The 13050-nt window shown below is 39.7% G+C and overlaps 1 protein-coding gene across 1 annotated transcript in view; it reads left to right on the forward strand.

Moving 5' to 3' along the window:
• The window catches only part of MYOM1 (myomesin 1), a 65243-nt gene that overhangs the window by 35937 nt on the left and 16256 nt on the right, over positions 1–13050 (forward strand). Inside the window, exons 17-23 of the mRNA XM_053966239.1 lie at positions 1588–1784; positions 2528–2654; positions 3384–3568; positions 4311–4425; positions 8826–8982; positions 9867–9973; positions 10097–10141. Of these exons, the coding sequence (XP_053822214.1) occupies positions 1588–1784; positions 2528–2654; positions 3384–3568; positions 4311–4425; positions 8826–8982; positions 9867–9973; positions 10097–10141 (933 nt within the window). The remainder of the gene's footprint in view (positions 1–1587; positions 1785–2527; positions 2655–3383; positions 3569–4310; positions 4426–8825; positions 8983–9866; positions 9974–10096; positions 10142–13050) is intronic.

A 13050-nucleotide genomic window follows, 5' to 3' on the forward strand; every position in this document is an offset into this window, starting at 1 on the left:
GATGCAGGTGAGAATTAATGAAAGAAATAGATTTTGCTGCTTTGGTAGGTCCACTTCACACTGCTGTAACTTCTGTTCAACTGTGCTACACATGGACATGCTCTACAATGATGCATCTTCTATCAAACTCATTAATTATGTGGTCAACTCTCCATTAAGATCATTAGGCATGTAATGGTATTGGAGATCATTTTACAAATTCAGTGGTTAATGAAAGTGAAACACATCAATATGGTTAGTAATTTAATAGCTTGTTTGACTGCATATTAATGTATCCAAGGCGATATATTATTTCTAAATCACTTCAGTAATTTGTTAGGTATCTGGTTACCTAGTTCTCTGGGTTATATATGTGGGAAGGAAACAAAATCTGTTTATGATGGTAAGCATGACAATCTGTGTTCTGTTAGGAAATATGAAGATCCTTTGTGGATTTTAGCCTAAGCTACATCTTACCTGCTGACACACTGTGCTAATGAATGTTGTGTTCTATCTCTGACTAATAGTGATATGTAAGGAGGAAAACGTATCAAGTTATAGGCACATGCACAAAATCATGTTTTAAATTTCAGTGTCTAAACACCCATTTTGCCCAAGATATGTGGGACTTGAATTTCATTTGAGTCCTGATACCTGGCCAAGGAACTAAACTCCTCCCTAGGCCTCTGAAGTGAGACACAAAATGTTGAACAGAAAACAAATTAGGGGCACCTGGCCTAGCTGACACCAATATAAAATATTACACACAAAAGAAAACATATATGATGTGGGATTTCCATCCAAAGTATGACTTCAGGGGCAAAAGTAACTGGTATTTTTCACTGGTATGCTACATATTGGATGTGGGCAAGCATTTTCCTATTAGATACAGAAGAAATATAAGAAAGTGGGTTGGGATGAAGTGAATGATTTCTGTATTGTTTTAAAAAAATCTAAGAAGGAGGATTATGCCACATATTTTTTAATGTAAGTTCCAGTACCAGACATGTTCCATTTCTGGTCATACTGCAGTGCCTATGATCACTCTGCCTTCCATTAAGGTAAGACCACATGATGGGTGCAATGATAAAATTTGCACAGTAAATAAATTTAAAAGAAAAAAAAGAAACAAATAAAGGCAATTCTTGAGAGGAGAGAATGTGAGACTATTAAAAAAAAAAAAAGGAAACTACAATGAATATTATGTTGTGAAAAGGGGTTTGCTTTCTGCGAAAGAAAACAAATCATTGCATCTCAAATTTTTTTGCTCTTCCTGCAATGCTAGTTTTAGTTCCTCATTTTTCACAGAGTAAAGTGAGTCTTGATCACTTGCATCAGAGCTGCAATTGCAACACATTCTTTTGCTATGTATCAGCCTGCTTTTCAAAAACAGGGGTTCCTGAAAACTAATTCCTATGCAGTTTGGATTTTGCATTTGGTTTGTGGAAGCTTTCATCCTGAATTTCTTATTCCAGCTCCAGAAACTTCCCTTGAGCAAATAAATATTGTCCTAATTAGGAAACGCAGGGTAGGAGCCGCCTGAATACGGTAAGTGAAAGCAAGCTTGAAATTCTGCCTCCTACTCACATGTTATTGACATTGAAACAGCTGCTCCATCTCCACCTTATGACATTGTGGTACTCGAGAGTGTCCGTGACTCGATGGTACTGGGATGGAAACAACCTGAAGCCATTGGCGGAACTGAAATCACCGGCTACTACGTGAACTATAGGGAAGTGGTTGATGGAGTTCCTGGGAAATGGAAGGAGGCCAACATTAAGGCTGTTACTGAGAGGGCATACAGGGTAAGAGGTTAACTCCAGTTATTGCTGGGGGAGCAGACAGTGTTTTCAAATCAAATCTCAAAGATGGCTTGGAATGAATTATGATTCAGTGTACAAATAACTGTTCAGAGGGTTTGAATTCCATGATGGTAAGTTTATTTAGCCCTATTAAACTTCTCTGCAAAATTGTTTATACACTTACTTGTTAGTCTGGCACCAATTGTCATCTGTAAATTCATTGACATAGTCTGATATTTTGTAAGTCAGGCCCTCAATGGAATTTCTACTGGTTTGGGGGACATATCCCAGTGCTTGCTGGTGCTAAAACCAGCTCTGTGCCAGCTGGTTTTTGTGATCAGTTCTTGACCCAATTTAGAGACAACCTCGTTGAGCTGCTTTAGAAATGAAAAGCAGTGTCAGGACTGAGTTTCACCTCACTGTGAGGACAACTCTTGCCTTAAGTGAACTTGCTCCAGACCACAAGTCAGACTAAGATGATTGTTGAGCAGTTGAGGTAGTCCCTGGCTACCAAAGTGTCTATCAATAGGAAAAGGGGGTTGCAATTTGAGTGTGCTAAGATCACTCATGTGTGTTCCATCACTGATCAGAGGAAAAGCCAAGATAATTACCATGTTAAGATGTCAATAATGCTTCCATCTTCAGGCATACTTAAAAGCATGCTCATGTTTTCAATAATTCCCATTGTGACTTTCTTCTGAAGTCCTAGTCCAAAGTTTGTAAGTACCATCTTATTGATCCTGCAGATCCAAAACCTGAAGGAAAACATGGTGTACCAGTTCCAGGTGGCTGCTGCTAACCTGGCAGGGGTTGGGGCACCCTCCAAACCCAGCAAGCCCTTCAAATGCGAGGAGTGGACCATTGCTGTGCCTGGTAGGGTCCTGAGTGGGACACAACCCAGAGGTGCTCTGGGACTGATTATCTAATGCATGCATTTTGCAGGGGAATCAGTGGCACACTAAAGTTCAAGGCCAGGCTTGAATCGTCAGCACTTTGATTTCGTACCATTACAGTGATGCCTTACATAATCCCTATTTAATTAGTAGCATTTTACAACCAGCTTCTTTAGTTTTCTTTATCTTTCCTTCTTTGTTCCTCTACTGTGTCTGGCACTTTGCTTTCTAGTTTAAGTACTAGATATAAATACCTGTCTAAGGTACAAGGCAGAGAAGAATGGGGTCTTGTAACCCTTGTCTAAATGTATCACTACAACGCCAGATCCATGACCTTTTAGCATTCATTGAAATTAATGAAAACAACCTCCACTGACTTCAGTGGACTTTAGACCAGTTCTTGAAGCAGCACATTAGCTTAATAATTAACTTATTTCCCAGAGTTTGGGGATTATCTGTCCATTTTGTAAGCTCATGAATATTTGATCAAGATACCAATCTCAACCAATTACATTGTGTTTTGGGTTAGTCTTTTTAATTGGCATGGGTTGTATTTTGTACATTGGGTCTAGGTATGATACAGAGGAGCTAAATGTTATATAAGTTCTGTGTACAGTTCTGGATTCTGTCTGCTTTTGGTTCTAGAGTCTTATGCATTGGTCCCTTTGGGATTTATTTTGACACCACAACCCCAACTTTTACATTTCAGGGCCGCCCCATGATGTCAAATGCACAGAAGTTAGGAAGGACTCTCTGGTTTTACTGTGGAAAGAACCAGTTTATTCTGGTCGTAGTCCCATAGTTGGTTATTATGTTGATATGAAGGAAACTGAAGCAAAGGAGGAACGCTGGAGAAGTGTCAATGAGAAGCCCCTTCAAAAGAAATTCTTGAAGGTAAACAACTGAAGATTCAAATACTGGCATAGCAGCATAACCTTGGTGAAGTCAGTTTTGATAACATCATCCTGTGCTGATCATGGCTCCACTTAAAGGAATACTCAGTAGGCCATATGATACATAATTTTGTGGAATGACTTTGAAATAAGTGATCAGCAGTATCTCAGTTCTAGAGATAAGTCTGAAGTAGGTTTGCTATTTTTATACTTTTCAGAATATTTGAAAGACAAGTAATTTTAAAGTGTTATCCTTTAATATATGTTTTACAGGAGTATCCCCAGGTGATATAATTTCAGTATAATTCCTCAAGTCACTGCAATTAAATCTGTACTATTAAATCTCCTCTTGTTTCTAAATAGGTGTGGCTGGCACTTATTACCCTGATAATTTAATTTTTTAAAGCCAGCATTTATCTGCAGTAAAAGACTATGATGTTTCAGAGGTCAATGTACATGAGTTAAAAACATCCTGTTCTAAAACCAGTGCTCCTCTTGCTAAGAAATCAATGACAGCAATGAAATGACGCTGCCTGAATATTAACCATGCACACAAGGAAGGAGCAAGGCACACAGATTAGTCATGTCACTCTGGAGTTGAATATAAAAAACAAAAAGAGAACTGGAAAAGAAACAAAACAAGAAAGGAAACAGAACTGTCAAATACCCAGACTGATCTTAATAAGTGTGAAATTAAAATCAGTGTTTTGCAACACACCACTGTATATATTTGGTTCCTCCAGATTGATGGCCTGACACAAGGTGTGAGCTACGTGTTTCGTGTGCGGGCAACAAACCAGGCTGGTGTTGGGAAGCCATCAGATGTCACAGATGCTGTCATAGCTGAAACACGACCAGGTTCGTTAGAAACACTTCCTCTTTGTCATCATATTTACACAGGTTCCTGTTTGTGCAATGTGTTTACCTGCAGGCTACATGCCAAGAATCTGATCCTTCTCAAGTCAAGCTTTTTTATGAAGCAAGATATGAGTTGAAGGCCATATCTTAAGTTCCTTGTCTGGTATATTTTAAGGTCAGAACAGATTTTCTTATCGTAAGTACAGGTTCAGGAATATAAAGATACAATAAAGTTGTAAGATTTGCATGTCTCCACAGGTAGGTGCAAAAGTAGAGGACTGAGTAAGATCAGCTCAACAAAACAATATTACAGATGTAAATTTTGCCTTTTCTGTATTAAACCAGTTGTTTATGCTTTATCATTCTCCTTTTCTTATGTAATGTGCCTCAGGAAAGGATAAAAGAAAATATATTTTTTTCTCCTGGTCTTTAAAATAAAGGCTTTAAAAGCACAGTGTAGTCACTTTGAAGACCACTTTCAGTAGTGAAATTCTTTGTTGAAATCATCCTTGAAGGCTGGCTCCAGTGTGTCTATAAGATCAGCAAAAAACACAGCAACCAGTGCAAAGGCAGCACCTTCATACCTGGAACTTCAGGAACCCCCTGGGGTTTATTGAGCTGTTCAAGTAACAGAGACGACTGGTCAAAGACAAGACTTCTTTGTCACCAAGCCCCCAACAGAAAACCCAAGCATGGACTTGTGGCTTCCTCGTCCATAGACTATTTTAGAAGTGCAGGGTCCTACAAGGTGCAAAAACTAAATCCCAGATATTTCAAACCTGGATCCATCATACACCCTCTTCTCCTCTGACAATTCCCTTCCTACACCTGCAGACTTCATTTCCCTGGGATCCTTTCCCAGTTTCTGACACCTAGGCTAATTTTTACATCCTGCTGCTCAGCTCTCATAGATGCCAAATCCTTATGACCAGGGCAACAAAAATTCTAACAAGTATTGAGTTAGACCTCAGTGAGGCTGTAAGTCAAGAAGGCCTGAAAAAGGAGGTCTGAAGCTGGGTGTGTAAAAGAATTGGAAAACTCAGAGTAGAGAGCCTGGGGTGACTGCTATTGAGCTGGGATGGGAAAAGAGACTGGAAAGAGGAGATGGTCAGTTGAAAGCATATAGGATTGGGATACAAGGACAAAAAGAAGGTAAGTAATTTTATTAAGAAGAAGGGTTTGAAACAGGATCTTTGAAACATATAGGAAACATAATTTCAGATCTATAAGCTGCTGAAACACCAGGGCTATTTCTATCACCTGCAAGTGGAGTAAGGCAAACCATAAAAATTTATTCCTGAAAACAGCTATATATAGCAGCCACTTCTAATAAGAGAATTAAGCCACTATTAATACTAAACTTTTGGCTTTGCTAATTTGTTTTCATTGGGGGTTAATATCTGTGTGTCATACTTCTGATAAAACATTGTGATGGTAACACTCTTCAAGTGCCCTAAATAAAGGGTTGAGCATGTTACTACAATTGAGAAGAATTACAAACACTCTTGTGAAGATGACCAACAAAAAAAATTGTACACTGTGTTCAGTGTTCGCTCAAAGAGATGAACTTGAGCAGAACATTTGGTTTATAGACCTCACCATTAGAGAAGGAGGGTTCATAGGTATGATGTCTGACGGATCACCAGAAAGTGAGGATTTAGCCCAGTGAACACTCAGGGAAACTGAAAATTACTTATGTGTACAAATCTACTTGACCCATATTCTGAGCTGAGATCTGCTGATACAGAATCCACCAAACTAAGCTTCTTAAAGGTATTAAGAAAAGACAAAAACTTATTAAAAACAAGTATTTCATAAAATGGCCTCTTGAGCAGGCTTCCACCTTTCTCACTCTAACCATAAAACTGTCAAGAACAATCACCCCATTTTATAAAAATTACCACAAATATTTTGGTGCTGCCCAATGAATCATGCCTCTATTACCATCTTGGATGGAGACAAAATATTGTCAGGTCTCTCTAGAAAGTCCCTGCTGAAATGCTACTTTTGGTGAATGTGTAAAATTGCAAGAAAACTGAGATTTCTAATCAAAGAATGCAAGCAAATAATATCCCGAATGAAAATAGCTGCTTTTATACAAAGGGTGCCAGTTGTCTTTATCCAAAGAAATGTGTAAATATAATTATTCAATACTTTACATCCACTTTCTTTTAATTGAAAACCATGTTTCATTTGTACAGTTATCTTCTAAAATTAAATGAAAAATCCCAACCATGTAAACAAATATCAGTCCAGACTACTTTTGATCTATAATTTTGGTGTTTGACAAAAGCACTTCAGCATATGTGGATCTCACAGGAAACAAGAAAAATCTAAGAGCAGACTGCAACTCTTCTGCAGCGCTGCCCTTAGTCCTTGTTTATCCTGATACAAAGCAAAATTAGATTATGAGCTTGCATCAGCCACTTGAGAAGGGCCTGAAGCTCAGAAATTGAGGAAATTGTCCCATTCGACCTTTCTGACTGGCTGTATTCAAAATGATGCCATTACCTCTAGTGTGTGGAAGATGTCTGCTTTATGTTCTGTTATTTATTTTCTTTCAATGCAATAAAATGCTCAGAATAATGGAGATGTGATATGACATGTAAGTATTTTATTTCTTACTGTGACTCTAAGAGAAGCTCTGGATGATATATTGAAACCACCAAGCTATCTAGAAGAGGGAAATTAAGACTGCAAGTACTATGGCAGCTTCTTTGGCTCCACTTTGCAGGATAGGTGGAGTGAGGTCTACAAATGTGGTCAGTAATTTAGACAATTTTTTTTTTACTCATATAAATATTAGAGGTAAATTCCATCATCGCTTCTGGAAATAAATGCTATACATTGTTACCATAATGAGAATTCTTTGAAACAAATGTAAAAGATTCTATTGTCAAATTATGCTTATGGCTGTAATTCTTTCCATGTCACATAAAGTGCCATCAAAAGATTCATGGGCTAATGACCTAGAAGAAACTAAACACTAATGAAATTTCAAGTGATGGATTTTGCATATAATAAATTAAATTATAGCAAAAAATTGCAAATATACTGCTGCCTAGTAAAATACTTGTAGGTCTCAGACTTCATTTATCGCATATTGGTACTTAATGTGCTTCACTGCTGCAAAGGCTGGTACATAACAGTACCAAAATGAGAATACTAATCTCATCATTCATTAAATGCTTATGGCAAAGTGTGAAGACTAAGAAAGCTGTGTGTACACAGATTGTCATGACAGGAGCTGCTCGCAGTGCTGGAAAAGGTGTGTATACTTTTAGGACGATGAAACACAGAGATCTCCTACTATGCTTGAGGGTCACTAAGAATTATGATGAAAATAAAGCATTCAATTTCAGTGTCAGGAATAAGGCACTTGTCTTTAAAGTACAATACTTTGTGGAGAAAGTGTGTCATTAGTATTCTGGGCAGCCTAGAATTGTCTTAGCCCAAGTAATGGGACATGAGTGCCCTATTCAGATGTGAGACCCAGCTCCGAGCTATTCAGAAAAGAAGGCTGGATGTTCTCCAGCCCCTCTCAGTGCACATGCTCTCTCTGACATTCTCAGACAAGTTGTTGAAATGAACATTAATGCCACAGATGACAAGATCACTGGGTTGCCCAAATCCCAGATGAAATTCCCTCAGCTCCACTGGGGTGTGAGGGAGCAGAATAGAGTTGCCTTCAGGTTGCTGACCCAGGATTCACCCCCAAGGCCTTTAAAAGGACAAACTGGGTCACCCTATCCAGCTCAATGACTGAAGGCACTGGCAAGACTGGGTGGGTGACTTAAGCAGCTAATTGCAAATACTCACTCCCTTTGTGGGCCCAGGATTAATGGTGCAGACGGCAGCAGGGCTGGATGCCAAGAACAGCAATTAAACCAACCTCCCTGAGCGAAGCCAGTGTCACCAGAAATGTGCCTCAGTCACAAATGTGTGCTGCTGGGGCAACTTAACTACTTCTTCTTCTTCACTTCTTCAAATGCTCACATTTGCATGCTATTCCCTGTATAGCACTTACCCTATTAGAGAATAGGAAATCCATGTTGTATAATGAAAGCTCTAACTACTGCTTACCATGGAAAATATTGCTATTTAATAGCTCAGACATTTAGTGGATTTAGTCTTGCTTTTTTTACTCCCTTCAGGCTTTTTCATAGCAAATATTGCAACTCTTGGATTGGATTCATGAGTGTAAATCAATTTTAACCTGTGGATTAGAAAAAGAACTGTTCTTGTAAATCAAAGACTAGGGATATTGATGAGTGCGGCAATTTATGTTCCAGCTGAGAAAATGGCAAGGATCTGCTTAATCCATTCTCTGAATGATATCTATAGAAATTTGTTTGCTGAATTCTCTGAGAAACTGGAATTGCCTTGTTCTGCTCTTTAAGGAACCAAGGAAGTGGTGGTTGATGTAGATGACAATGGAGTAATTTCCTTGAACTTTGAATGTGATCAGATGTCTCCAGACTCTAAGTTCATTTGGTCCAAGAATTATGAACCAATTGAGGATGACCCTCGACTGAACATCGATACCAAAGGCGGAAAGTAAGACCCTCAGGGGTAGCAATAGTCTTGTATTTGAGAGATCTAGACTGTCACAGAAATCCATCCTTTTAATGGATGACCTCAGGAAGAGTTAGAACTGCCTCTGTTACTAGATGGTTACTTCCTGAGAATGCTGTCCTCCAGTAAATCCATACCCAGACCATTTGGAAATTGTAGCTTGCACAGAATGAGTCAGAGCTCCCCTGTAGGCACTTTAGTGATGTTTAGGCATGGGGAGAGAAAATCTGTGCCCTGTCACCTTATAACTTGTCAGTCAAGGCAGATGATGATAATGATGATGATGATGATTATTCCTATTATTTTAAATCTCCAAGTAATAAAATTATCTGGCTCCTTAAAAAATGCTTTTGCCCTGTAATGCAGCTGTAATCTTTGGAACTGCTGCTGTAAGCAAGGATTTCTTATGACGGCATCACCATGGCCTGATTTAGCAACTTATATAACATCTCCAAGCCTACTCTGTTTCTTCAGGCTTTTCCCAGAAGAAGACAAGGTGAATGCACAGGTTCAGCCCATGAAGGGCCTATGTGCTCTCCTAGTGACAGAAGCCATATTGAAAGAAACAGGGGCCCACCACAGCCATGGTGCTGCCATATGGAATCTGAATGGACCTGTATCTACAGTATCCTTCCAGGGTCATCAAAGCCTTGACAACGTGCTTTTTTTCTTTTGGTGCCATCACCATTTGTACCACACATGGTAGGACTTACTCTGATTTATAGTTGACAGAGCCAAACATTTGTCTGTTCAGTCAGAGCAAAAGCTAACACAAGGCTATTCATATCTGGCAATATAGACAGAAAGGAGGGGTTGGTTCCAATGGATTTCACCTTTTCATCATAATGGTTTTTTTTTCCTTATAGGTCAAAACTTTCCTTTAAGGATCTTGGAGAAGATGATTTGGGAATTTACTCTTGTATTGTTACCGACACCGATGGAGTTTCATCAAGCTACACAATTGATGAGGAAGGTAGACACAATGCCTACCAAGCATGCCTAGTTTGCTTTCACATCTGTTTTTCTCTGCTGCTGTGTCTCTCAGATCCAAAAGGCATGCACACACCTCATATTACTTCTTTTATGTCTTTTGCAGAAATGAAACGCCTGCTTGCTCTGAGCCATGAACGCCAATTCCCAAGTAAGTGAATCAATCATGTCTGTAGGGAAGAGCTTTGCATGCAGTGGGGTATCACAAGCCTGATCTCGTTGAAGATGTCCCTGCTCATAGCAGGGGGCTTGGATGAGCCCTTTGGAGGGCTGACCTTTGGAGGTCCCTTCCAACCCAAACCATTCTATGAGTCTATGGTCGCAAAGCTCCTGCCACCATCAGGTAAGGAGGTCACTATAGTAATTTCAAGTGAAAGTCGATTTGGATTGAAAAATTTAAGGTTCTTTTTTTTCTCTCTCTCTTTCTGTACATCTGTATATTATTCATGCTCTTCCTACTGCAGGCTACTGGTCTATATACTAAGTCTGTATAACAGCTGGAAAATAAGTATCATATTGGCTTTGCTTCTTCTGCAGAGCAGGCTTTAATACTTACCTAGCACACTTGACCTGATTTGAAAACCAGAATTTGGAAGATTCCCTAATTTTACTCCAACTAAATAAACATAAGTTAAATTTAAGGTTAACAAATTTGGCAAGTGTAAATTCAGTTGTAATGATCTATATTTACAGAATTTTTCTATATGTACAGAAATTCATTCTCTCCTTCTTTCCTGTAACATTTGACAAAATTTGAACATGTTTTCTACTCTTGGGATGCTATTTTTGTCAATTCCACAGATATTTATTATACCCTGGTACTAGCACAATTTGGTTATTTTTATTGGAATATTACTTGAATAAATGGGGGAAAAATTATATTGGATTACATAAAGAATCTTAATGCACACAACAAGATGAGACCTAAACCTGGTCTCATCTTATCCCACTGTAGTCTCTTCTTTTTCATTCCAGGTACTAAAACTCTTGCCTGTATTTTAAAATCTTCAGCTTAGTGCATGCTCTGCTGGCACCTCTTCCAACTCAGCCCACATTGCACCTCTCAGCCCAGCCAATCCTTGGCTACAGAAATGGCCTTTTTGCCTACATCACCTCTCTCATTTCCTTCTTCATCTTTTTCTCATTGGCTCTACTCTTCTTAACATACTGTATCACCTTTTGATAGCTTAATGACAGCCCAAACAAATCCTTGTTTACTCCTGCTCCTCCCAATTATCTCCTCCTAATTATATTTTCACACTAGAAGTCGGTCATCACAAAACCTTGCTGCTGTCGCATGACCTTACTTGCCCTGACCCTTCCCTTCTGAGGACCCTTCCATGCTTTGTGTTCACTACCAATGTCACAAAATAAGCTCCTCAGGACACAGATAATATCGTCTTTTTTGCACTGTATCAGGTAACAGCACGGACATAGCTGTGCATGAGCTTCCAGAAGGCACAGGCAGAAAAGGGAGATCACTGCGGAAAGTATCCTTAAGGAGGAAACCGACTTACATGCTTTGGCCACTCTGGGCCCTTGGGTACACGTCAACAAAAATATATATTACAGCTAGGGGTTGAGATTCAGCTGTTTGTACTTCTGAGCAGAAATTAATGGAACTTCTGCTTAGAAACACATGCAGCCAGTAACTCCATGGGAAAATGGATTGCTTGGATAAGAGCCTTACAGAGCACAGCCATGTATGGGTACGACAGTGTGTTGGTACAAGGTAAAGAGAAACTCTTCCAACTCCTCAATTTAGCAACTGCCTGTCAAGTGCTGCCAGTAATTTGTGATGCTATACAAATAGGATGTAAAACCACTGGAAAATGCCTAAAATAGCTATCAGTGCTTATGGAAATATTTTAAATAAGACTTCTGCTCATGGCAAACTTTAAGGCAAATTTGTCCAGTTGCTTTAGGCTGAGAAATTACCAGACTTTTCTCCAAAAAAGAATCCTTTTGCATCCTTTCAGCCATTTATTTAACAGCTGCCGAGATACTTTTCTCTGTTCCATGTTAGACTAAGATATTCTTAGTTAATAACAGGCAAGCCAAGTAGGGGTTTAAAATTTCTGTAGAGCTGACAGTGAGACAAAAGCAGTGCAGTCTGATGTCTATTCACACTCCCACTTGCTTCTTGTAGCATTTCAGTTGCTTTGTTTTAAGGAATTATGCAAGCCCTGAGATTCCTTCTGTTTCTTATACACACAGTGATGTGCTGGGTGAGGAAGGCCCACATGGACCATTCACACAGCAGGGACACACTTCCATGGGGTTGTCTTTGCCCCAGTCCCTCATGGCAATGCTGCCCTTCCAGGCTCCAGGCTTTTCCCTCTCTGGTTAAGCATGTGCCTTTATCCTAATTGTCTTTGTTTCCCTGTGACTGTTGCCTCACCTTCCAGGAGCTTTGTTTTATCAGAGGCAGACCCTATGCCACTGAGGCTCTAAAAGCACACATGTGGCTGTGGGGTGTGAGAGGGACAAGGAGTGAATGTGGCAAAGGAAGAGCTGAGCTGTCCTCACCCCCTAAGTTCATCTGGCAGTGGGGTGTGGTGGCAGCTGTGCTCCAGAAGGCACCCCAGTCATTTAGAACACTGCAAACAGCAGGATGAGAGAGATCAGACACTACTTTAGTCCCAGTCATGTCCTGCTGAGCCTCTGCATACACTGAGCTAAAGAAATCAGCCTGCCCTGGGAGGTGTGTCTTTACACACATGATGACTATATCATCATGTGTTTTGCAACGTGTTTGTGCACTGTCCTCAGCTGTTCCATGCTACACCCTTTAAACTACTGAGAAAGTAGAGCCTGGGGGAGAGTTCACACACAGCAGCACACGTAATGCTGAGAGTATGATTTTTACTGAGAATCTGCACATCCACCAGGACAGCTAACACGAGGGAAGTCAGTGAGATGAGCAATATGCCCCAATGTCAGAGTCTAACTCCTCGTGCTTAATGTAGCTGATTATGGTGTCTTAAAGAAAAGTTAAAGTGAAAGCAAGCTGAGGACTGTTACTAACAGGAACTAGCTAACTAAAAAAGGAGTCACCTG

Source organism: Vidua chalybeata, chromosome 1, assembly GCF_026979565.1.
Source record: "Vidua chalybeata isolate OUT-0048 chromosome 1, bVidCha1 merged haplotype, whole genome shotgun sequence".
In the NCBI taxonomy this organism is placed as follows: domain Eukaryota; kingdom Metazoa; phylum Chordata; class Aves; order Passeriformes; family Viduidae; genus Vidua; species Vidua chalybeata.